Source organism: Leiobunum rupestre, chromosome 4 (genome assembly GCF_980474605.1).
Source record: "Leiobunum rupestre chromosome 4, qqLeiRupe1.1.hap1, whole genome shotgun sequence".
Lineage (NCBI taxonomy): Eukaryota > Metazoa > Arthropoda > Arachnida > Opiliones > Sclerosomatidae > Leiobunum > Leiobunum rupestre.
In genome coordinates this window covers 48,604,731-48,631,542 of record NC_143387.1, presented here as the reverse complement: position 1 = coordinate 48,631,542, position 26,812 = coordinate 48,604,731, and the positions used below count along the sequence as shown (strand labels likewise).

The 26,812-nt window shown below is 32.9% G+C and overlaps 1 protein-coding gene across 1 annotated transcript in view; it reads left to right on the top strand.

Moving 5' to 3' along the window:
- ArgRS (arginine--tRNA ligase-like protein) overlaps positions 1–26,812 on the top strand; it is a 33,514-nt gene that overhangs the window by 4,378 nt on the left and 2,324 nt on the right. Inside the window, exons 3-12 of the mRNA XM_090172829.1 lie at positions 5,992–6,153; positions 7,064–7,252; positions 13,375–13,646; positions 14,381–14,564; positions 15,369–15,498; positions 23,852–23,956; positions 25,304–25,482; positions 25,543–25,758; positions 26,299–26,412; positions 26,750–26,808. Coding sequence (XP_090028955.1) covers positions 5,992–6,153; positions 7,064–7,252; positions 13,375–13,646; positions 14,381–14,564; positions 15,369–15,498; positions 23,852–23,956; positions 25,304–25,482; positions 25,543–25,758; positions 26,299–26,412; positions 26,750–26,808 — 1,610 coding nt within the window. The remainder of the gene's footprint in view (positions 1–5,991; positions 6,154–7,063; positions 7,253–13,374; positions 13,647–14,380; positions 14,565–15,368; positions 15,499–23,851; positions 23,957–25,303; positions 25,483–25,542; positions 25,759–26,298; positions 26,413–26,749; positions 26,809–26,812) is intronic.

Below are 26,812 nucleotides of genomic sequence, written 5' to 3'. Positions count from 1 at the left end.
GAATTCAATAAAAATTTCAAATGAGCACCTCCTTGCACAAAGAAAGGTCCCTCTTAAATTTGGTGTTGGCGATTAAATTATTTTCATCCAAACAAATTTTTTGAAATTGGCCATTTTTCTGCGGTGTACGAGCTGGATAGAGGGGTGGCACTTATCATTTATTTAACGAAATACTCCACACCCAAATTCAACGAAATTTTCAAATAAGCACCTTCTTACGTATTGAAAGGTCTCTGTCAAATTTGGTGTTAGCGACAAAACTATTTCTACCAAAACGATTTTTTATTAAATTGGCCATTTTTAGCATCTTTCGCAAAACTTCAGTGCGTGAGCTTAGGCGGGGTGGCACTTAATATTTAAAGATCCCCTCCTAAATTACCAGAAATTTCAACAACTTTTTATTTTTAGGTTTCAAAGAACTTAATTTTTAATTTTCTATTATTTTTTATGAAATATTTTTGAGATGAAATATTTAAAATAATATAAAAAACCAACAGATAATTTAAAATTAAAATCCTACTTTACTTTTTTTAAATAGTGTCTTGGCCATTAATAGACAACTCATTTGAAAAGTAGTAATGCTTTCCCCTTGGTGATTTTGGACGATTAACAGGGCAAATTATTTCACACTCTGGAATCCAGTGCTCATCTTTTCGATTGGGCCAGTTATAAAAAGTTAAGATACCGTGAGGGTGAATGAAACTTATTAGTCATTCTCGATATTTGTCATTTGTCTCCCCAACAACCCCAAAATATAGCATTTGGTCAAAAACTATGGCCCGAGAGGCGAGATATTTTTAATTCAGATTTGCTAATTGGGATAAAAGAATGATGGTTTCGTGTTCCTTGGACGGTTCTGGCCTTTTCAAGTCTGCTTTTAATTTTTTCTCCTTGTAAATCGATGTCCGATTGCATAGCGAAATACTTTGCCCTGTTAATTGTCCAAAATCGCCAAGGGGAAGGCATTACTGCTTTTCAATTGAGTGTTTATTAAAGGCCAAGACACTATTTAAAAAATAATGATTTTAATTTAAAACTATCTGTTGTTTATTTTTATCATTTTAAACATTTCATCTCAAAAATATTTCATAAAAAATAATAGAAAATTAAAAATTAAGTTCTTTGAAACCTAAAAATTAGGGATTGCAATTGCTGGATCCCTCATCCAGCAATCCAGCTGGATCCAGCACATTTTTCGGTCTGGTGCGGGATCCAGCGATGCGGATTCGCAAGTAATTAACTTTTAAATAATTGGCACGTGAATCGCGATTCGCGTGACGCGAATGGCACAAACGTGGACGTTGCCGCTTTGCTATGTGCGCTACTGCCCTGCGTGAGACAAGACCATCAATACCATTTGTTTCTTAAGATTGTACTTCCAGAAAAGTAAAAAAAGGCTATTATATTAATGTATGTGGTTTAATATTTAATAAATGTAGCTAGTTGCCAGTATTTACAATACAGTCTGGTTTATTTGTAATTGTCTGCCTTATTCTTCCAAGATGTCAACAAGAATCTCCTTAACTGTGTAGTTAGATACCCCCAACCCACGTGCGTTACAAATTATACAAACGTGATCGATTTAATCCTTTAAAATACTTCAAGACTAATATTATATAACTCCTCCTTCTAACAAGACTTTACCATAAGAGAGTTCCCTAGGAGGGATTTTACAATTTTTTGGAGTGTCTGTTAACAAAATGTATTCACCGCATTGGCAGTTTCATGAACTTTGTAAAAGGTTCATCAGGGCAAAACCGATCTTTTACAGCTGAGCCAATGACTGCCACGTCTACTAATTGCAAATAAATAATATCGTAGACATACCATGGAGGAATAACAGGAGAAGTTTAAATTTGTCACGTTATTTAGTACAGTACGACCACCATTTGACGCTAGTATCGCCTTTCAAAAAAACTCCTGTTAGTTATCCACGGAAAACTTCCGAGGAGAGGTATATTTTGGCGTGCATTTTTTTAAAAATTCTTGTTTTTTGAAAAATATATAAATTGCTGGATCCGCGTTGGATCCAGCTGGATTGATGTCGGTCCAGCAAAAATCCAGTTGGATTGAAAACCCTGCTGGATTGCAATCCCTACTAAAAATAAAAGTTGTCGAAATTTTTGGAAATTTTGGAGGGGATCTTTAAATATTAAGTGCCACCCCGCCTAAGCTCACGCACTGAAGTCTTGTGAAAGATGCTAAAAATGGCCAATTTCAAAAAAAATTCGTTTTGATGAAAATAATTTAATCGCGAACACCAAATTTAAGATCGACCTTTCTTTCTGCAAGGAGGTGCTTATTTGAATTTTTTATTGAATTCTGAGATGGACCCCTTTGTAAAAACGATGTTTTGCACTACCCCCCAAACAGCTCTTATATCAAAAACTAGAGCCCATAGAGTAAATTGGACGCCAGATTCGGAATCTGTAGGTCTTTTTACCTAAGAGTACCAATTTCCATATTTTGAGGAGCTTTACGAATCATGTAATGTTACTGAAAAAAATGTTTATTAAGTAACGAAACTCTAGACAAAATGCAAGAAATTTCAAAAAATCATAACTTTTCAAATTTTTGAAATTAGCCCGCTAAACTCCAGGAGGCTTCATATTTAGGGTAAATAAACCAAGGAAAAATTTTTGGGAGAAATCCATGACTATCTAGCAACAACGCTTGTCGATTTCACGTGGAATGACCCTATACTGAGTCATACCAACCCTTACCAAAAAATAAGTGGTCTAGGAAATACTTTAAGTTGGTATTTGGAAATACCAACACTTTAACTAAATATGCTCCACTTGTAACTAAGAGGATCTGTACTAAGAATCCCCCATGGCTATCAGCTGAAATTAAATATTTTATGCACCTGCGTGATCTGAACTTGCAGAAGAGTAGAAATTATCCACATTTGAATTATAGACAACTTTATAAACACTATAGAAACCAAGTAACCTCAATGATTTATACGCAAAAGAAAACTTATTTTGAGAAAAACATAAACTTAAAAAATGACGGCACCTCAAACGTCTGGAAAGTCTTGAAACCTTTCCTAAAAAAGAATTCCCAAACAATTTCAGTTGTGAGAGTAAATGATCATGATTATACAGCTCAAGACACAATAGCAGACATCTTTAGTGAAGCTTTTACAAATGACTCGTCTAACTTGGGAAATATGGCAAATTATTCTGTCCCTGACACTGATTTGTTTATCGAATCTAACAATGAAAAATTTTCATTCAGGGAAGTCACTGTTGAGTATGTGTTTAACATCGTGAAAAACATGAATGCTAAAAAAGCCACTGGTTCGGATCAACTACCTCCAAAAATAATTAAAGGCTTGGCCATAATAATTTCTCCAATTCTTACCAGAATAATAAATAACTCATTTAGAAGTAATAAATTTCCAACGCAGTGGAAACAAACAAAGAGTCGTTCCAATTCATAAGAAAGGAGATCACTCTGATGTTGGGAATTATCGTCAAATATCCATCCCTGTATGTTTGTCGAAACCACTTTAATACGTATCTTGTACTCAGTTAACTGAATACATAAACACACACAATATCTTAAATCCTTTACAGTCTGGTTTTCGAGCGGGTCATTCAAACATTACTGGTATTATGTACCTTCTTGAAACTATTATATCCCGGTTAAATAGTGGACAATTTGTTGGAATACTGTTCGTAGACCTAAGTAAGGCATTTGATTCTGTGGACCATGGTCTTTTGCTCTCAATGCTACAAATAAATGATTTATCACATAATAGCTTAAAATGGTTTAAATCATACCTTATAATGTAAATGCGCTGTTAGACGTAATGAGTGAAGAAGCCATAAATTTAAAGGATATATTAAAATCCAAAAAACTAACTATGAACGAAAATAAAACAGTGTTCATGCTATTTCATCCAAAAAGACAACCAATTTCAAATGAAATTAGCTCAATTTTAAAGAATACATCAATAAAAAGGGTTAAAAGTTTTAAATACCTTGGTATTATAATAGACGAAGAACTGACATGGCGAGAACATATAGAGACTCTAATCTCAAAATCAAACCAGCGGCTGGGGATTCTTAGACCTTTATATAGAAGCCTGGAGACAAAAATCATCAATCTACTAATTCTACCACTCTTTAACTATGGAGATATATTTTACAACTCTGCAAACTTAATGCTCCTAAATAAACTTCAAATTGCTCACAATAATGGCTCAAGATTTGTTGCTAAAAGGGATATGTTTGCCTCAGCAACAAATACTCGTCAAGAATTAAATTGGTTGACTCTCAATCAACACTACATATTGAACCTCTGTGTTATGATGTATAAAATTTTCAATTCAGCCTGCCCTACCTATTTAACAGAATTCTTTAGTAAGCCAAGAGACATTCACACTAAATCAACAAGAGCTAGTGCCCTGAACTTCTTTGTTGAAGACTTACAGACTTCCTTACGACACAAGAGTGCAAAATGCCGCGGAATAAATACTTGGAATAATCTGCCAACTGTTATAAAGAAATTAAAACCCCTAAGTGAATTTAAACACCATTTGCGTCTACATATTTTAAAAGACAAATGATTTCTATTTAAATTAACTCTTAATTAAATATAGAAACTATTTTATACTTTATGTTACAGGGCTCCTTGTAAATCAGGCATGTCCTGAAGGTGAAACCCAATAAAAGTATTTTTATTATTATTATTATTATTATTACCAACTTAAAGAAAAAGTATTTTCCCATCAACTTAATAACAACTTATTACCCCTCTAACTAGTTTATTGAAATATTCTGACCACTTGAGCCAACTTAAAACCAACTTAACGTTAACTAAAACGTGTATACCAACTAAATACCAACTAAAATCCAACTTATTTTTTGGTAAGGGAATAGTTGATTTTATAAAATGTATTTACGCTTGCCCAACTTGTTGAAATGTTGCTCTGGAATAGTTCAGCCAATGCCTAAGAATGAGTTCATAAACTCTTTAGTGTGAGAGAAAACGGATCCACAGCTGAAGCGGGGAGGCAACATTTCAACAAGATGGCCAAGGTTATTTTATAAAAAGAACTATTTGTGATTAGTTTTTCACAATAATTGTATTTTTTTATTCATTATCCAATTCTTTCACTTGAAATCTGTACATTCAGAACTATATATATTATCTCTTATGGGAGATATATAAAAGTGAAACTATTTTCCCACCAACTCAATAAATCGGTTAGCTTTACTATAAAACATTTTAAATTAGGATTAAATATATTTGTCTATCTACCCAAATTCTACTATTAATTTCCTGATTTTAAAGAAAAGTCATAACTCTAGCTTTATCGTAACTCTGTTTAAAATAATTTCTAATGTAAAAAAGGGCCTTATTTCAAGTTATTCACTATATTTTATCATATCAATAATAGATTTTGCCATAAGAGATTAAGAATATAGTAACTTGGTTTTTAGAAAATATTGGTTTAAAAGTATTGTAATTAATTTTATTTAAATTTACGATATTTTTGTTTGAAAAAGTAGATAATTTCATAGTAAATTGAAGTTACAATATTTTTGAATGAAAATTTCAAAGGTAAAATATTGATTTGAAGGTTTTCTGGTGGAAATTGTTTATTACTTATTTTAAATATTTCAAAAGTTTATGAAATGAATTTGTTGGGTATTCCTAATTTGTAAAAAGGCTTCAAAACTACAAAGATTATTTTCTTAAAACTTAATTTTTCCAGTTTGACTTTTTTTTAAAGGCAGGAAACGTATGATTCCTTTAGAATTTGAGACAAAAATTATATTTTGAACTAAAAGTTAAAATTTTACCTCATATCAAAACACTTTATTTAACTTAGGCATATTCTGAATCTATATATAATTTTTTTTACATTATTCTAAAACATTTTATATTGGAATCAAGAAGACTATCTCTACAGTAACTTAAAAATTGTCTTCCTTTTAAATTCTGTTTAGCTAATCAGAATTGTTTTTTTTTTATCAGGAAGCTGAGATTATTAACTTGTCTACTGAGATTGAATTACTCAAAAAAATTTATTTGAATGCAACGTTACCAGATGGTCTAAGTTTCAAAATTCCATTAAAACTGGAGAAACTGAGGACTGAGAATTCAAAACTAAAGTATCAACTCAGTATTTTAAAAAGGGTAAGTTTCGATATTTAACCTATATTAGTGTTCAGTAAAAACAAACACTTAATGCCAAGAGTGCCACAAGGCGAAAACATGAGGCTGTGACTCTAGGCTGAAGCATTTCAGTGACCTCAGTTAACTATTGGTGGTGTTATTCCAACAACGTATCTGGTGATGGGCTTAGTTCAAAAATTATCTTTCTTTGGTCTCCTCTCCCTGTGGAAAGTGGATCACAGGTCAACTTGCATAAGCAAATGCCTATCTCCCGTATTTTCTCCTAAAAATACTGTAAATTGTTTTTAAACTCCCCTGATGGCTGGTTGAAAAGTACAGGAATGTTCCTTCTGGGAGGGGGGAACTAACTCCCTAATAATTTCAATTAGTTGCAGTAGTAGTCTAGTAAGTCTAGTCTGTAAAATCAGTATCTTAACGTCTTTTCATTTAGGAACTCATTTTTAAAGGTTAAATTTTGCTGTGATAAATTTGTATAGAGCTCAGAAAATCAAGGTTCCCTCTCCTCAAAAATAATATCCTGATACCGTATGCTGCTGGAAAATTACTCACTTATTTAGTTACAAAAAAGTTTTTTGGTTTAGAGAATGATTATTCAAGATATGGACACCTGTTAGTTGAAGGAAAAAGCACAGTATGGGATTTCTACATTAAACACTACGTCTGTTCTCAATTGAAGATAAAGAAATTGCAAAGATTAAAGTCAGCGCAATAAAATAACATTGGCACTTGTTACACTTATTTATTTATCCTAGAAATCATGATCATCAAAAGAAAAAGAAAAATGCAACCGTAATAGATATACACAAATAATATTTTCTGTTGCTACTGGTAGCATGTCTTGTATAAAGTTATTGATATGCTATACCAGAATTTAAAAAAATTATTTTTTTTTCCTCATTTTCTATCACAGAGTGTCGAAGAAGAAAAAAACAAAAGTGATAATTGCATGGAAAATATAAGGCTTAGATTAAAAGCGTTGTTTGCTGCAGCTATTCAAGCCGCTTATCCAAATGAAAGTGATCTGCCAACTCCTTTGGATCCAAGTACACAGGATCGATTTGGTGATTATCAGTGTAATGCTGCATTGCCAATTGCACAAGTAAGTATCATTGATATAAACATAAATAACATATTAGACATAAAATGCAAATTTTTTAAATGAGGTAGTCTGTTTGGCCAATGAAAACATGAATCATAACATGGAATTTTTACAGTCTTCGAAACAGCCAGATAACGATGATCAAAAAATATTGCCTCTCAGACTTTTTTTACAGAGCAACCAATTCCTAAGGAAACTCAAAATGACTCTGCTGACAAAGATAATACGAAGTTTTGTTCCAAAACTTCTGATTATGCAATCACTGTGTGACATAGCTAGAGACTATCATTAACTGATATAGTTCAGTGTCATAGTTATTTCTTTTATGTTAATTATAATAATAATAATAATTTATTGATGACATGCATTAATACATTAATGTTATCCCTTACTAAAAAATAAGTTGGTATACACATTTTAGTTGACGTTAAGTTGGTTTTAAGTAGGCTCAAGTGGTCAGAATATCTCAATAAACTAGTTAAAGGGGTAATAAGTTGTTATTAAGTTGTTATTAAGTTGATTTGCCAAATACTTTTTTCTTTAAGTTGGTAATTAGTTGGTTTTTAGTGGTCAGAAAATTACATATTATTTGTAATTTGGTTTCCAGTAGGTTTTAAGTTGTTATTTAGTTGGTTTTAAGTTGGTATTTCCTAGACCACTTATTTTTTGCTAAGGAATAGATACCTATGTACATACATCACCCCAATTTCCACATAAGCAAAAGCTCGTGCGTGGTTGGGGAAAAACATTAGAACAATAATCATTGTGACCTTTGTGTGCTACAATTTGATCACAAAGCCATTAGGTAAACAATAAGTTAAGTACAATTACCCTTACCAAAAAATAAGTTGGATTTCAGTTTGTATTTAGTTTGTATACACATTATTAGATGATATTAACTTGGTATTAAGTAAGCTCAAGTTGTCAGCATATTTCAAGTTACTAGTTGAAGGGGTAATAAGTTGTTATTCAGTTGGTAGGAAAATACTTCTTTTGCTAAGTTTGTAATTAGATGGTTTTTAGTAGTCAGGAAGTTACATGTTATTTTTAAGTTTGTTTTAAGTAGTCAGGAAGTTGCATATTATTTTTAAGTTGCTTTTAAGTAGTTAAATGTAAATGTTGATTCTGGTTTAGTTGGAAATAAGTTGATTAATAAAGACGAATTAAGTTAATTTTTAGTAGGCATTTGTCCCAAATACAAACTGAAAACCAAGTTGAAATACAAGTTGTCTTAAGTGGTTTTTAGCCAACCTATTTTTTGGTAAGGGTAGGGAGGATTAAAGAGAAAAAAATTAAGAGAACAGTTAATTAAAACCTAGAAAATCGTACAAGTTTTTGTATCCATAATCGGCTAGCCATATATATATTCTTTTTTTATATACAAATGAATATTGTTACAAGATTTAATAATATTTTTTATCTAATATATTATAAAGTTTGGGTCCAAGATAAAGTGGATTTTTTTGGCTAAATGCTTTTGTTTGTTTTTCTAGTATTAAATGCCCTTACCAAAAAATAAGTGGTTTAGGAAATACTTTAAGTTGGTATTTGGAACAAATAACAACTTAAAACCAACTAAATACCAACTTAAAACCTACTTAAAACCAATTTACAAATAATATGTAATTTTCTGACCACAAAAAACCAACTAATTACCAACTTAAAGAAAAACGATTTTCCCATCAACTTAATAACAACTTATTACCCCTTTAACTAGTTTATTGAAATATTCTGACCACTTGAGCCTATTTAAAACCAACTTAACATCAACTAAAATGTGTATACCAACTAAATACCAACTAAAATCCAACTTATTTTTTTGGTAAGGGTGACCATCTGAAGCCGAACGGTTGTTTTAAACATTATGGTACAAAAGGTTATCGCGTTTTACAAAAGTGGACATGAAGATGGTTTTTGCATACAGTTGTCTTATGGAAAAAACTTTAAAGTTATTATATAGATTTATTCTGTGTTCGAAGGCACTCCTACGTAAACATATTCTTATGATTTTTCTTTGGGCAATTTCCAAAGGCTCTATAGAGAATTGACTTAAAAGTACCACCCCAAGCAATTATGCGATAGCTTAATATCGATTGTACCACAGCGTAATGTACAGTTTTTATCTATGTTAAAGAAAGGAAGCCTCGAATTTCATAAAATTTGAAGATACACGATCACAATTTTTTTATAATGTTATTAATGTGGGAATCCCACTTTGAGTTTTGGTCAATAGTTAACCCTAAGTATTTTTGTGACTTCCTCTAATTCGAGGCATTTATCGGTAAAGGTATGAGTATCAGGGTGGTTAGGTATTTTTAAATTGAGGTTTTTAGTTTTTATAGTCTTTCTACAGGAAAAACAAATATACTTTGTTTTATCTCCATTCAAACCCTTACCAAAAATTAAGTGGTCTAGGAACTTGGTTTTAAGTTTGTATTTGGAACAAATACCGACTAAATACTAACTAAAACCATACATAAAAACAACTTATTACCAACTAGAACCATACTGCCAACTTAATATCCACTTATTACCCCTTTAACTAGTTTATTGAAAAATGCTGACAACTTAAAACCAACTTAGTACCAACTAAAATGTGTATACCAACTAAATACAAACTAAAAGCCAACTTTTTTTTGGTAAGGGAAGTAAGCAGACTAATGTTTAAAGCCTTAAATACTCTATTTAGCGAGTTTTGAGCACTTTTATAGGCTTCAGCCCAAGTATCAGCATTACATAGTATAAGAGTATCATCCGCAAATGATATTAGACGACCATCTATTTGAATGTTACATATTTCATTCACGTAGACTAAAAATAGAATGGGTCCTAAGATAGTTCCTTGTGGAATACCATAACTTAAAGGGCGAGGGTCACTGTAAGTATTATTTACTTAAACTACCATAAAACGATCACACAGATAACTTTTAAACCAATCTAATGCCAAGCCTCGAATACCATATTTTTCAAGTTTTTTAATAATATAGGGTGATAAATGGTGTCTAAGGCTAATTTTAAATCTATAAAAATACCAATAGCTTTTTTATTATTATCTAGGGAATTATAGGTAATTTGTAACTTCAAGTAAAGAGTCGTTGATATTTAATTTTTGACGAAAGCCATATTGATTTTTTGATAATAAGTTATTATTTTCAAGGAATGTAGTTAACTGAGTTTTTATAAATTTTTCAAATATCTTCGAGATATTACTTATTAATGAAATTGGTCTGTAGTTTCCTGCAATATCTTTTTTCCCTGCTTTAAAACCAGGAATTATAATAGTGTTTAAATATATCCGGGAAAATACCGTTAACAATAGATATATTCAAAATGTGGGATAAAGAACTTGATGTATGGTTTTTGAGTAGTTTTATAGATTTTACCCTTACCAAAAAATAAGTGGTCTTGTAACTTTTTAAGTTGGTTTTAAGTTGGTATTTGGAACAAATGCCAACTAAAAACCAACTAAAAACCAACTAAAAACCTACTTAAAAACCACTTTACACCAACTTAAAACCAACTAAAAGCTTTCTTAATAAAGACCACTTAAAACCAACTTAAAACTTACTTAAAAAGACCTCTTAATAAAGACCACTTAAAGCCAACTTATAACCTACTTAAAAATTATAAGTAATTATCTGACCACTTAAAACCAACTTAAAAAAATGAGTATTTTCCAGCCAACTTAAAAACAACTTAAAAACAACTTATTACCTCTTTAAATAGTTTATTAAAATATGCTGGCAACTTGAACCTACTTAAAACCAACTTAAATGTGAAAACCTACTAAATACCAACTAAAAACCAACTTAAATGTGAAAACCAACTAAATACCAACTAAAAACCAACTTATTTTTTGGTAAGGGATATACTGACCCTTACCAAAAAATAAGTTGGTTTTTAGTTGGTATTTACATTTAAGTTGATATTAAGTTGGTTTTAAGTGGTCAGCATATTTCAGTAAACTAGTTAAGTTGGTTTTAAGTTGGTGGGAAAATGCCTTTTTCTTTAAGTTGGTATTTAGTTGGTCTTTAGTGGTCAGAAAATTACATATTATTTTTTAAGTTGGCTTTAAGTGGTCTTTATTAAGTAACATTTTAAGTTGGCTTTAAGTGGTCTTTATTAAGTAACATTTTAAGTAAGTTTTTAGAAGGTTTTAAGTTGGTGTTAAGTTGTTTTTAAGTAGGTTTTTAGTTTGTATTTGTCTCAAATACACACTTAAAACCAACTTAAATATTTCTTAGACCACTTATTTTTTGGTAAGGGGATGTTGTCCAGGCCATTTCAATTAGTATTTTTTAAGTTTGAGATTATTCTTTCAATGTCTTTGGGAGTACTTGGTGAAATGAATAGACTACCAGAGTTATTATTAGAATTAATTGCGTACACACCCCTTACCAAAAAATAAGTGGTCTAGGAAATACTTTAAGTTGGTATGTGGAACAAATAACAACTTAATACCAACTAAATACCAGCTTAAAACCTACTTAAAACCAACTTACAAATAATATGTAATTTTCTGACCACTAAAAAACAACTAATTACCAACTTAAAGAAAAAAGTACTTTCTCATCAACTTAATAACAACTTATTACCCCTTTAACTAGTTAATTGAAATATTCTGACCACTTGAGCCTACTTAAAACCTACTTAACGTCAACTAAAATGTGTATACCAACTAAAATCCAACTTATTTTTTGGTAAGGGATGCATTCTCACTATAATAACAATTATGACCTTGGTGTATAATATCATTTGCAAGCGTTGGGCCTACTGAAGAAAAATATTCCTTAAAGAGGTTAGCTACAGTTTTAGGATTATCTTTTACTACTATTAAGTGACGGCCATTTTTAATATTACCAATTGATTGTCTTTTTTTCAGGTTCTTGGTAGCTTGGTTTATAGTTCTCCAAATTAGTTTTGGGTCTTATGATTAAAGTAAATGCTTTTTGGGGTTGTATTTTTATTTCCATTCAATTTGAATAGCAAACAATTTACCCACTGGCCACTACATTTTAAAGTCAAATGAAAGAAAAAGCTAACTTGTAGCATTCAGCTTTTAAACTCGTTTTAATTTTCTCATTTATTAAAATTATTATTATTTTGGTCTTTCGCCTTATGCCTAGATAAACAGTACTGACTTAATTTTTCACAGGGTGTGATGTTGACTTTACAACATGATCAAACCAAATCGCCAATGTAATAAAACTGACAAGTAATAACAGTGTCCGTTTTATTTTAAATGGCAGATATGTAAATGTAAAGTGACTTTACTGGGCTTTTTTCCTTGTATTTTCTTCATATATTGAAATTATATGGTCACTCGAAACAGGTACACGTATTATAACTTTTTAGGCTTTGGGGATGTTCACAAATTACGTAATGCAGTTGTGAAATATTACAGAGGGGAAAGGTTGGGTTCAGTAAAATGTTACATAACAAATCTTATTTTTAAGTTGGAAAATAAAATCTAGATTACTTTCAGTAACACTGGCAATTATAAGAATAATACCTAATTTCTTCGACTTCCCATGGATGTTTTAGAGAATTTCATATTACCTTCATCTACAGTTTCCCATATCCTAACGCTGATCCTAATATAATTTGTTTAATTTATGCCAAGTTTCCCAGTATTGAAACTGTTTTAGCTGAATATAAAATTAAATATTAGATATATACCATAGATTCATAATAGTTTGATTCAAAAATTAATAATGATGTATAATAATAATAATAAATAAAAAATTTATAGCACACATCAATAAACTTGATTTATGTAAAACATTAAGAGTTAACTAAAAAGGCTAACAATTTGAGGGAAACTTTTTATAGTTCCTCAACATTTGTCGACTTTTTATAGCTCTTAGCGGTTTATATCATTCTCATTCTCGAAACCAACAGCGGTTCTCATCATTTTTACTATACATGTAGCTTCAAATTAGTCTGCTCTTATGATAAATAAGTATCATGAGGGTGTAGATATCATATGAAACAACATCAAATCCATGTGATAATATAAACTGCATGATAAATCTTTTAGCTCAGTTAGTGGTGGCTACCCCATAAAGCTGTTTCTGTTAGTTAGTTTACTTACCATTTTTGTTTGCATTTAATAATTGTAGATTCTGAGAGGTCTTGGTATTAAAACATCTCCTCATGAAGTTGCCAAAGCTATTGTGTCAAAACTTCCAGAGTCTGAACTAATTGAAAAAATAGAAATTGCTGGACCTGGGTTTATAAATGTATTTCTGAAAAAACCATATGTGGGAACACAAGTTGCCCAAATCATTACTAAAGGTGTTCGTCCACCACCGGCTTTTGGTGGTCGTAAAAGAGTGGTTGTGGATTTTAGTTCACCGAATGTAGCCAAGGAAATGCACGTAGGGCACCTGAGGTGAGTAATGAACAATATTGCAAATTGTCATTAGAGGACTATGAAATTATCTCAAATATTAACATTCTTGTTTGACTTTTATTCTTGCTTTATTTTGATGGGTTTTTAATTTTTAATTTTACACCTTTTTTTTACTTTAAAAATTATTGTTACCATCCTTTGATTTTTTTGTAACCAAAAAAAAATAAGTTGTCTAGGAACTTGGTTTTAAGTTTGTATTTGAGACAAATACAAACTAAATATTAACTAAGACCATACTTAAAAACAACTTTACATGAACTAGACTACTAAAAACCAACTAATTACAAACTTAAAAATGTATTTTCCTGCCAACTTAATAACAACTTATTTAACTATAGTTAGAGGAGTAATAAGTTATTAAGTTGGCAGGAAAATACTTTTTTTTAAGTTTGTAATTATAGTTGGTTTTTAGTAGTCTTAGTTAATATTTAGTTTGTATTTGTCTCAAATACAAACTTAAAACCAAGTTCCTAGACAACTTATTTTTTTTTGGTAAGGGTATACTCTAGGGTTGGCAAAAATCTGTTTTTTTTTTCTTGAATAAACCACTGGTATGGTATGGTTTTTTTCTGGTTAAACTCGGGTTTTGTGGGTTTTAACGGACTTTTCAAAAACCAAATTTTGTGGTACTATTTTGATAAAATCTAGCACTTCTATCTGATATGTTTGGTTAATTTACTTCTGATCATACTGATTATTTCATATTTTAATAGATCTACAATAATTGGAGATGGAATTTGTCGATTATTAGAGTTCATTGGACATGATGTAGTAAGGATAAATCACATTGGAGATTGGGGAACTCAGTTTGGCATGTTAATTGCCCATTTAAAGGATAAATTTCCAAACTATTTGACAGTTTCACCACCAATTGGCGATTTGCAAGGTTTTTACAAAGTAAATTTAATATTTTAACAGCCACTTTAAATACACAGTATCATTTAGGAATTATAATTATTTAAAGCTCACCGATTCCTAGTTAAAATTTAGAATTATAATCACTATAAAAGATATTTGAGGTATTCTTTTATTAAATACTAGTAAAAGGTCTAGTGGTCTGGTATTTTTTACCAGACCTAAGACCCTATGTATATTACATTTTAATATTTGCTGTGTTGTACGTTAGACTTGTTTTCTTGTTGTAGGAATTACTATGAATCTAGAAACCTGTAAAATTATATTTTTTATCTTTTATTTATAAATAAAGATTAACACCTAGGAGCTAGTCACTCCATGTAATCGGTGTACCTTTGACTGTACTGGTAAGAGTACGCATACTCTTTAAAGTCTGTACCTTTAACAGTGTTGAGTATGAGTAATCCGTGTAATACAGTCTGTCTGACCGTGGTTAGCCCCTCGATTAACACTTAACCAGATTATGGTAAACAAAACACAATATAAGCTAGATGTTTATATCACTTTGTTGGCAGAATTAATATCAGGTTATATTGATCTCAAATTTCAAAATAAGCCACTTGGTAAATGAAAGGAGTGTTAAAAATTAATTTTGAATTATTAAGGAATGAAAAGTTCATGCACTAAGGCACTTAATTGTAATTCAGATATGAACTGGCACCTGTTTCATTCAGATCATAAGAACTTTAGTAAACCATAAAAACGCTTTTATAAAATGTTATTGGTATTTGTTGGCAGTTGATGACATTTCTGTAATATTTAGAGGAAATATTTGAATCATTTCAGGAGTCTAAGATAAGATTCGATGAGGATGAGGATTTTAAGAAAAGGGCATATTCTTGTGTGGTCCAGTTACAAAGCTTCACACCTGATATTATTAAGGCGTGGAATCTTATTTGCGATGTCTCCCGTAGAGGTAATACTTTAACAATTTCAACTGTTCACTAAGAAATTAGCTTCGCTAACTTCTAACTATAATAATAATAATAATAATAATAAAAGCTTTATTTCAGGATATTCCTATCAGTTAGATACTGGTTTATGTTGTAATTAGCTGACCTTGACCCCCGTATAATATTAGCGCGACCTATAGTGATAACTTGTGTCTAAAATATTCCTTGAGCCTGTTGGCAGCCTTGTTGTTCCTCCTTAGTATATTGAGATGATAGGTTAGGCTAGAGGACGTTATGCCGAATTCTAAATGTTGGATGTGTAAATATATTGTGTATAGTACTAATTAAATTAACCAGTTTTATATTGCAAAGCAAGTCTGTTGGTAATCGTTTACTTTCTAACATGGTAGCAGAGGATAATTTGGGAAGTAACGCTTTTTACCCGCCGGTCGGCAAGGCTTCGCCGAAATAGGCTTCGCAGCTGACGTCCACATTGTCAGAAAAATTCAAAATGGCGGATGGCCGGCATACTGATTCTTCCGCAAGTACCTTTACGTTTTTGAAATTAAATGATGGGAATTACGGTCAATGGAAGGCGGACATGCAGATGGTCTTATGCTAATTCAGTCTTTGGGGAATTATTGATGGCACTGATCCAGCACCCACAGGTGAAGGGGTTACGCCAGCCCAGACCAAGGCTTATTCCGACCGTAATCAGAGGGCGTTGTCTAAAATTTATCTTGCGGTGGATAATCCTCATAAGGGGATAATTGGTTCTTGTAAGACTGCCAAGGAGGCTTGGGATTTACTGTCTGATACTCATGAACCGAAGTCGAGGGCCCGTATAGCGGCGTTAAGATCGGAATTTCTTAGCCTGCGTTATACCCCACCAGAGTCTGTCTGCTTACATTGCCAGGGTGTTTCAAGTGGCTGACCAATTGAATTTAGCAGGGAAAACATTGGGTGATGATGAGATAGCTTACCAACTAATTCATCGATTGCCACCCCAATATGATAACACCGTAGTCCGGGCCTACGCATCAGAAGATAGCAAATTTTTACCAAAGAATGTTAAAGCATTATTGCTGTCAGAATATGAGTGGCAAAGGCAGATTGCATTGGAAGACGCGGGGGAGCCAGCGGTTCAGTCAAGTTTTTCTTCTCACCTACGTTCTAGTCGACGGAATTCTAGACGGGGTGCTTCACAGCAGCGGGGACCCGAGTGCTATAATTGTCATAAAGTGGGGCACATTGCACGAGATTGTTATGCTAATAATGAGGGACCTCTATGTACTATATGCAATAAAAAGGGCCATACTTCGCGAGATTGTCGCATGGACCAACGATATCAAGCTAACAGATTTCATTCCCAACAGAGCCATCGAGGTCAAACTTATAGGAATAGAGGCCGAGTCGCACAGTCATTTTTTGCGTCCGCAACATGTATGGTGGCGACGACTGACAAGGACGGTTTTGCATATGTTTCGGCGGCGACACATCATTTTTGCAACAGAAAGGAATGGTTTTATAATTACCGGGATATGGAGGCCCCGATAGACATTGCACAGGGGAGTGCCAAGGCGATGGGTACAGGTGACATTGCCTTGATGGTATGATGCAATGGGACTAGTAACCTAGTTTATTTGCGAGATGTGATATACGTCCCAAAGTATTCCAGAAATTTACTCTCTGCAAGAAGGGTTGATCAATCTGGTTTTTCAGCCGTAATTGGGTCCCGCTGTATCAAGGTTTACGATAAAACAAGGAAGTTATATATGACGGCATCTTTACAGGCGAACAACCTCTACATACTAGATGGTCACGTGGTAACCGATCTGGATGATATCCCACCACTTCAAGAAACACGGATAGACAAGACCAGCCTTATTAGGATTGCAGAGGACACAGAGCTTTGGCATCGTCGGCTTGGTCATCCAAGTATACAGAGATTGCAGGATTTAGAACGAAATCATATGGTTGAAGGTATCCCGAAGATCAGTCAGACCATGCAAATATGTCATCCTTGCAGATTCTCAAAAGCGACACGATCATCATCAAATCCAATTCCAGCGATCACAACTACTCTACAATTGGAGCTTGTACATAGCGATGTTTGGGGGCCAGCACCCGTTGATTCCCAAGGGGGAGCAAGATATTTCATAAGCTTCATGGACGACTATTCCCGGAAGGTTACAGTATATACGATGTGCAGAAAGAACGAAGCATTTGATAAATTCAAGATTTATCGGGCATGGGCTGAAAAACAGACCGGACAGGCACTGAAACGGCTTAGAACCGATAAAGGTTTGGAGTATTGCGCACATATCTTTGAACGTTACTGTGAGGAAGAAGGAATCCAAGTCGAGAGGACAAATGTATATTCACCAGAGATGAACGGCATTGCCGAACGCCTAAACCGAACTTTAATCGAAGGAGTGCGAACCCTATTAGAAGATGCTCAACTCCCACAACCCTTGTGGGGTGAGGCTTTATATTGTCAAGCTTATTTAGTCAATAGACTGCCACATTCAAAGCTCCAAGGCATTGTCCCAGAAGAACGATGGTCGAATAGGAAACCCTCGATTCGTCACTTGAAGTGTTATGGATGTCTAGCATTCACGTTTGTTCCGAAACCATACCGAAATAAATTTGCCAGGCGGGCCAAGCTAGGGATTATGGTTGGTTACGCGATTAAGACCAAGGGCTACCGTATTTGGTATCCAAGCGAGAGGCGTGTCATTGAGACCAAACATGTAAGGTTTGAAGAAACAAAGCTTGGGATAAAGTCACTATATGAAACTAAGGACGTGAATTACCAAAATCATTTCAATGATTTATGGGAAGTTGCTCTGGTAGAGGAAAGCATCCAGGAACAACCGCATGCAGAAGCCATTAAAAGCAAACCCAAGGATGAGCTCCAGGGACACCCTGGGGAAACGAAAAACCCAGATCAGGGACGGCAGATAGTGACCGATGAGTCTGAGGAGGATGATGATGAAGATGAACATGCGAGTTATGAGGATGAGGGGGATGAAGAAGTTACGTTTCAAATACCAAAAACACCACACACAGTTGATATGGCAGCCTGGACACGGATGGAGAAGAAACGAAAGACTGGGAACAGAATTGATGTATACTATAAGAAGGATAAAGTGACATTACGTTCTCCCAATGATGTTGTCCGGTATTATGAAGGTAGTAATGAGATCTATGATCCGCAGCTATTCGATTTTAAGCCCAAAGGGCAGAATGGGAGTAACATAGAGGCTCATTGTTTGGAAATACCACTGTCATACGATGAAGCGGTACAGAGCAAGGAAGTTGATCAATGGAAGCATGCCATGCAGGTTGAATACGACACGATAAAAGAACGTGAAGTTTGGAAATTAGTACCAAAACCTTAAGATAGGAAAATTGTGGGCAGTAAATGTGTGTACGATATAAAGCGCACAGCTGATGGAGCGGTGGCCAGGTTTAAAGCTCGATTAGTGGCTCAAGGCTTCACCCAGAAATTTGGACTTGATTTTTATCACACCTACACACCGGTGGTAAACTTCACTTTGGTCAGATTGTTTCTGCTCATTTTTGCCGTTTCACTGGGATGGTTCAACCGACACCTAGATGTTAAAGGGGCATATTTATATGGCACGTTAGAAGAGGACATCTTTATCTCACAACCCAAAGGTTTCATAGAGGCCGGGAAGGAAGGCTTCGTCTGGCATCTCCAGAAAGCCATTTATGGCCTCAAGCAAAGTGGTCGACAGTGGTACAATGAGCTGGACGCGACCCTGTTGAAAATGGATTTCAAAAGACTGTGTTGCTGTAACTGCATATATAAGATGGGTACTAACGAAATTCTTATTGTTTACGTTGATGATATCATTGTCCTAGCAAGAGATGAACAGACCATGCAAGACATTGTCAAGATGCTGAAAGCACGTTTCGACATAACTGACCTAGGAGAACTTAAATATTTTTCTCGGAATAGAGTTTGAACACGCCAAAGGGTGTATGAAAATACATCAAAGCGGATATATATCAAAGATCGCAAAAGAATATAACATCACTAAAGACCCCACATTGAAAATGCCTTTACCCACGGGTGTATCATTAACTAAGAGAGATTGCCCAGAGAGTGACTACTTGGAAACATCGTATAGAAGAATTGTTGGAATTTTATCATACCTTTCACAGCGAACGAGACTGGATATCGCGTTTATCGTGGGAAAATTAGCACGTTTCTCATCCAACCCCGGTAGAAAACACCATAATTACGCGTTGCGCGTTTTGAGCTACATTTGCTCTACCAGCGAAATGGACTGAACTATCGCCGCGTTAATAACTGTGCACTCGAGGTCTATTCAGATGCATCATACGCCTCAGATGAAGATGACAGAAAATCCACCAGTGGGTTATTCGTCTACATCCAGGGGAATCCAGTGAGTTGGCGATCAACCAAGCAGGATACAGTGGCTCTAGCCATTATGGAGTTCGAATACGTGGCACTAGCCGAAGCCGCAAGAGAACTGATTTGGTTAAATAGTATTTTCATAGAAATCAATCCTTTGTGTAATAATTTAGGTGTTATTAAGAAACCATTATTGTTGTGCGATAACCAATCAGCTATTTATTTTTCCGAGAGTCGAATAGAAAATAACCGAACTAAACACATAGATATAAAACACCATTTTGTGAGGGATCATTTCGAGAAAGGTTTATTTAATTTAGAGTTCGTCCCTACCAAAAATAACTTGGCCGATATATTCACCAAACTCTTACCACAGAAAATGGTTATAGATTTCTGTTTAAGAATTAGATTAATTTAACAAGTTTTGTACCAAACAAATTATTAAATTACAGGGGAGTGTTGTAATTAGCTGACCTTGACCCCCGTATAATATTAGCGCGACCTCTAGTGATAACTTGTGTCTAAAATATTCCTTGAGCCTGTTGGCAGCCTTGTTGTTCCTCCTTAGTATATTGAGATGATAGGTTAGGCTAGAGAACGTTATGCCAAATTCTAAATGTTGGATGTGTAAATATATTGTTTATAGTACTAATTAAATTAACCAGTTTTATATTGCAAAGCAAGTCTGTTGGTAATCGTTTACTTTCTAACAGTTTACATAGGAGTCCATGTTATTAATTTAAATTAAATCTAAAATTCAAAACCAAAGAAAGGATAAATAAAATACTACAATTTTGTCACCAATTTTCAATTATATAATTTTTTAGGTCTTTTTTAAAAATATTAAAAGAGTACTGACTGTTTAGCACTGCTTCTAGTGAGTTCCATAACCTTATACCATTTACTCTTATGCTTTTATTACTAAATGGAATAAGGTAACTCTGAGTATTAAAGTTAATATTCGTGTTTCTTTTGACGTACTTATGGCTTTGATTGAGGGACGAGTCAAATATTTCTAAAACATATCTGAGGCATTTTTTGTTATGGATTTTGTACATTAGTAGTAAGGTGTGGTAGTTCGCTCTTTGCTGTAAGCTCATCCAACTTGCAGAAGATCTTGGGGTATATGTAATATGGCTCTGGCTCCATTATTTTGCAAGGTTTGTAGTTTCTTCAGATTTGTGTTGGGTGCAGCATTGTAAAATATATCACCATAGTCAAACGCTATGGCTGATAGTAATTTTCCGGTAAATATCAACACACCAACAAACTTCCGATTTTTATTTTATTTTTTGAATACTTTTATTATTATTATCATTATTGAAAGGGGTGGAAAGCCGTGCACTTCGACCCTAGGTCCATTGTGCAACCCCCAATCGGTGACTTGAAGTAAAAAGTCGTATTTCCGACAAAGTTAAGAATCCGCTTGGCCGGGATGTTGAAGAAAGTCATGCGTCTCCAACGGGTGCATACAGAGATGCTCAAACCTTTGAGCCTCATAATAATCACAACTACAAAGAATGTGAGAGGTAGTTCCCTCCTCAGCCAGACAAGCCCTACAAATCACTGACTCCAATATGTGGATACTTTAGACGATACTGAACATTTGTGTCAAAATTATTTTGCGGAAATGAAAATTTGTGGAGATATTAATTTTATAAAATTAACATTTTTTACCGAACCAGGGTCAATAATTTAAACTGACTGTTGGAAAATTTACGCTGCTCTTGAATATGATCCCGATTCCAGGCACTTTTCCGTAAACCATTTCCTTAACTTCAGAGGTCCTGAAACTGGGATCTACACGAATCGCATAGAAGGACTTTGGTCTCGCGCTAAAAGGACCCTTCCTCCTTCCGGTCGAAGGAAATGTTTTATACTTGGATATTTGGCCGCAGTCATATTCTGCAGCAGAGGGGAAGATTAGTTTTTGGCATTTTTGAAGGCAGTAGCTACCGTGCACTCGCCTGCTCCTTGACCATGTAAAAAGTTTTACTAACATTTATTTAACGCTTGTTTAACCATTTCCGCAAATAAAAATTGGACAATGCTTTTCTTTTATTGCATATTTATTTCTTTTAAGGCCATCGCCCCTTACCAAAAAATAAGTTAGATTTCAGTTTGTATTTAGTTTGTATACACATTATTAGTTGATATTGAGTTGGTATTAAGTAGGCTCAAGTTGTCAGCATATTTCAAGTTACTATTAAAGGGGTAATAAGTTGTTATTCAGTTGGTAGGAAAATACTGCTTTTGCTAAGTTTATAATTAGTTGGTTTTTAGTAGTCAGGAAATTACATATTTTTAAGTTGATTTTTAGATTATTCCCTAGTAGGATTTAAGTTGCTTTTAAGTAGTTAAATGTAAATGTTGATTCTGGTTTTGTTGGAAATAAGTTGATTAATAAAGAGGATTTAAGTTATTTTTAAGTAGGCATTTGTCCCAAATACAAACTGAAAACCAAGTTGAAATACAAGTTGTCCTAAGTGGTTTTTAGCCAACTTATTTTTTGGTAAGGGGCGTATCCTACTTCACCTAAAGGTTGGGTTGGAGGAGTGGTTAGCACTTTCGCCTCGCAGCAAGTGGAGCTGCGTTCGATTCCAGCTTGTGGCACTGGGTGAAAAATTGGAACCACTCCTGCGTAGAGTTTGCAATGTCTTTCCCCACTGGTTAAAGGGGTTTTCCACTGAGTTTTTCAGTTTCCCCTTTCCATAAAAACTTTTGCCGAAAGGTAACGCTAAAAAATGTTAATTTTACAAAATAAAAATCTCAACTAATTTTCATTTCTGCAGAATAATTTTGACACAGAAATGTTCAGTATTATCTGAAGTGTCCAAAAAAAACGGACATGCGTTGGTGTGTTGATATTTTGCCTCAAGAATGTTCATATTGATTGTTTTAAAATCTCAGCTTGGTTCAAAACCAGTCTGTAACTCTAGCCTTCAACAGGAATGAATTTTATTAATATTTTCTAGTGATCAAGCTTAGTTTCTAAGTTTCCCATTAGTCATCATCACCTCGTTTTCAAAACTTGGTTTTATAAAGAACAGAGTTGAAAAAAAACATCCCTTACCAAAAAATAAATTGGATTTCAGTTTGTATTATTAGTTGATATTAACTTGGTATTAAGTAGGCTCAAGTTGTCAGCATATTTCAAGTTACTAGTTAAAGGGGTAATAAGTTGTTATTCAGTTGGTAGGAAAATACTTCTTTTGCTAAGTTTGTAATTAGATGGTTTTTAGTAGTCAGGAAGTTACATGTTATTTTTAAGTTTGTTTTAAGTAGTCAGGAAGTTGCATATTATTTTTAAGTTGCTTTTAAGTAGTTAAATGTAAATGTTGATTCTGGTTTAGTTGGAAATAAGTTGATTAATAAAGACGATTTAAGTTAACTTTTAGTAGGCATTTGTCCCAAATACAAACTGAAAACCAAGTTTAAATAAAAGTTGTCGTAAGTGGTTTTTAGCCAACTTATTTTTTGGTAATGGATTCTTCAGAAATATCCATTAAATATAAAAAATGTTATGGGATGTGAATAATTTTTTACATGGGTTGTTGATTTTATGATTTTTTTTCAATGGCAGTTTAATCTATTTAAATGTAATTAGTACTTGTAATTTAGTTTGCTTTGAATTGGCATTGCATCAGAAATTATTTTTGTACATTCTTTTAAATACATTGTTGTATAGTAGGCGATTTAAGTAAGATAACTCTGAAAATTTCATGATTTTCTAAATAGAAAAATACTGAAATTGAAAAGTAAATTATTGAGGCTTAAAACCACTAAATGTAGACAAGGAACATATACATCTCATTCTTTGTCTCTTAAAATTCAAATAATTCCTAAATATATCTTGTGTCTTATTCCTACCTCGAGATGTAAAAATAGCTTTGCTTATGTTTAAGGCTGAACCATTTGACTCCTTGTGTGTAAATCTTTTTAATGCTTTTCTAATTTTATCTGTGCAGAATTTTCAAAAATATATAAAAGATTGGATGTTAAAATTACTGAAAGAGGGGAATCTTTTTATCAGAACCGCATGCAACAAGTTGTAGAAGATCTAGAGAAAAAAGGTAATTGGTGTTACTGTTTAATATACAATGGTAATGAATTTTAAGCATCTATAAATAATTTTTAGGCAATTGAATATGTAATTTTTAATTTTCAACCATTACCAACAACAAAAAATAATTAAATAAATTCTTGGTCTCATTCACTTTTGCCATAATTGGACAATTACACTTAGCAGTACATTTTTAAAATTGTTTTGTAACAAGTTTTGGAGAAGTTATTTAATGTAGTGTAATATTCTTAAAAAATAGTTAAGAAAACCCAAACAAATTGATCCTTCAAAATTACCTAATATAAATATGATTCTTATAAATGAAATGTGGGTGTGGCTAAAAATAATTTTTTTGATACGCTGGTTTTGATTTGATAGCAGCATACTATTATGAGCAAGCTAGCATTATACCCAACGGTTAGTTTCATGGAGATATAATATGGGCCAAAACACTTTGATTTCAAATTTTAAAATAAGCTCCTTTAGATGCTTGTAACAAGTTGGCTAAAAACCACTTAAAACAACTATTATTTCAACTTGGTTTAAAGTTTGTTTTTTATGCAAATGCATACCTAAAATAACTTAATTCATCTGTAATAACCAACTTATTTCCAACTAGACCAGAACCAACCCCTTACATATAACTACTTAAAACCAACTTAAAAATAATATGTTATTTTCTGACTACTAAAAACCAACTGATTTCAAACTTAAAAAAGAAGTATTTCCTACCAACTGAATAACAGCGTATTACCCGTTTAACTAGTAACTTGAAATATGCTGACAACTTGAGCCTACTTAACATAAAAGTTAATATTAACTAATAATGTGTATACAAACTAAAATCCAACTTATTTTTTGGTATGGGTTTCGATCCAATTAAATAATTTGTCATTATTTTACCAAAAACTATTTTGTTTGAAAGCATTATAATATCTGTTAAACCTTAGCCAAATTTTTTATAAGTCAGCAGGGCCTATTTCTCAGACATCTTTACCAGAGAGTCAGACTCAGATGTTCAACAAAACTATAGACAACATAGGGGAATTATTAAGTTCTTACTTAAGGTGTTGCTACTAGTTTCCAGTAATATAAAAATTAATCCTGGATTTACCATGTGGTAGCAGATACGACCAATCATATTCTGGCAACAAGCGCAGGAACCTGGTTAAATTGTAACGCCAATGCGTCCCTTTAATTAAAAAAATTGTCATTTTTGTAATTTGTAGGCTTTAATTTATGTAAAAAAGTTCCCAGTTTCACATGGTATATATGTAATAACTTTTATAATTCAGAGGGGGATGGAAATTGTAAAGTTAAGAATTGTGTATAACAATATTTTAATTTTCATTCCTAGGTCTTTTAATAAAGGAGGATGGTAGGAAGGTAATGTTCGCAGATGGTATATCAATTCCATTAACTGTGGTAAAATCAGATGGTGGTTTCACATATGACACATCTGATTTGGCAGCTTTAAAGCATCGAATAGATGAAGAGCATGCGGACTGGCTTATTTATGTTGTTGATGCTGGACAGGTAATTTCTTATAAATGTTTTTGTCTAGAATTATATTTGAAAAAACCACTTCATACTTAGGCACTTCATTTTCAAACGATTTTTGCCTCTGCCCGTAAAAGTGACCTTTTTGATCCTGCCAAACATCGAGTTGAACATGTTGGTTTTGGAGTTGTGTTAGGAGAGGATAAGAAAAAGTTCAAAACTCGATCTGGAGATACAGTGAGGCTCTTAGATTTGTTAGATGAAGGATTAATTCGATCATTACAGACACTCAAAGAAAAAGAAAGAGATAAAGTAAGTCTATAAATATTATAAATAAACTTTGATGTATTAATAGAACAAAATAACTACACTATACTCTTAAATTTAAAATTAATTTTATTTCAAAAGTTAAATGTAGAATACATAATATGAGTGAAATCACCCTTTTCTGGATCCACCAAAATTTTAAAGCACATTAAAATAACAAATAAATTAAAATCCTAAAGAGCTCATGAAATACTCAAATTAAAAAGTTTCAGATTTAGTTTAAATTTTACTAACTGCCCCTACTTTTTGTTAGCAATTTTTTTAATGAAAATTTTCGGAATTATAGTTCAATAAATATATCTGTGTCAAAATGATATTAGGTTTTTTATGGAATTGCCCTAATTATTATTGTAGACTTTTTTAATAATAAAATCGACCTTTTTTATCACATATGATAATAATGGTTTAGAAGTACTAGTATTGTTTTTGTTTTATACCATTATCTTTATGGCAAAACAGAACCCAACAGTCATTTCTCACTCTGTTAATGGTTCCCTGATACAAATCCATTGTTTTTCAATATAGGTTTTGTCTCCAGAAGAGCTTAAAATAGCTCAAGAGTCAATTGCTTATGGATGCATTAAATATTCTGATCTATCTCATAACCGAAACCATGAATATGTATTTTCATTTGATAGGGTAAGTGTTTTATCATTTTGAAAATCTTATATTATCTATAACCAAAGATAATTTTCATCCAAGTACAACCTCTTTGGTTGTTACGTATATCGACTGTTTCAAATTTTTTTGTTGTCAATGTCTTGTTGATATATAATACGATAACCATCAAATATCAGTATTTCTTTTCCAAAATGCTTGAGTATGCAATCATTCTGCAACAAACAAAACTGTTATTTTTTGTAATAAGTATACCTAAAAATTCATAATATTAGAATTACCAAATACTTATTTATTAATAAATCATCATGGTTTCAGTACTATATTGATGTTATGTATTATGAAATTTTTCTTAAAGATGCTGGATGACAGAGGGAATACAGCAGTTTATTTGCTCTATGCATTAACCAGAATTAGGTAA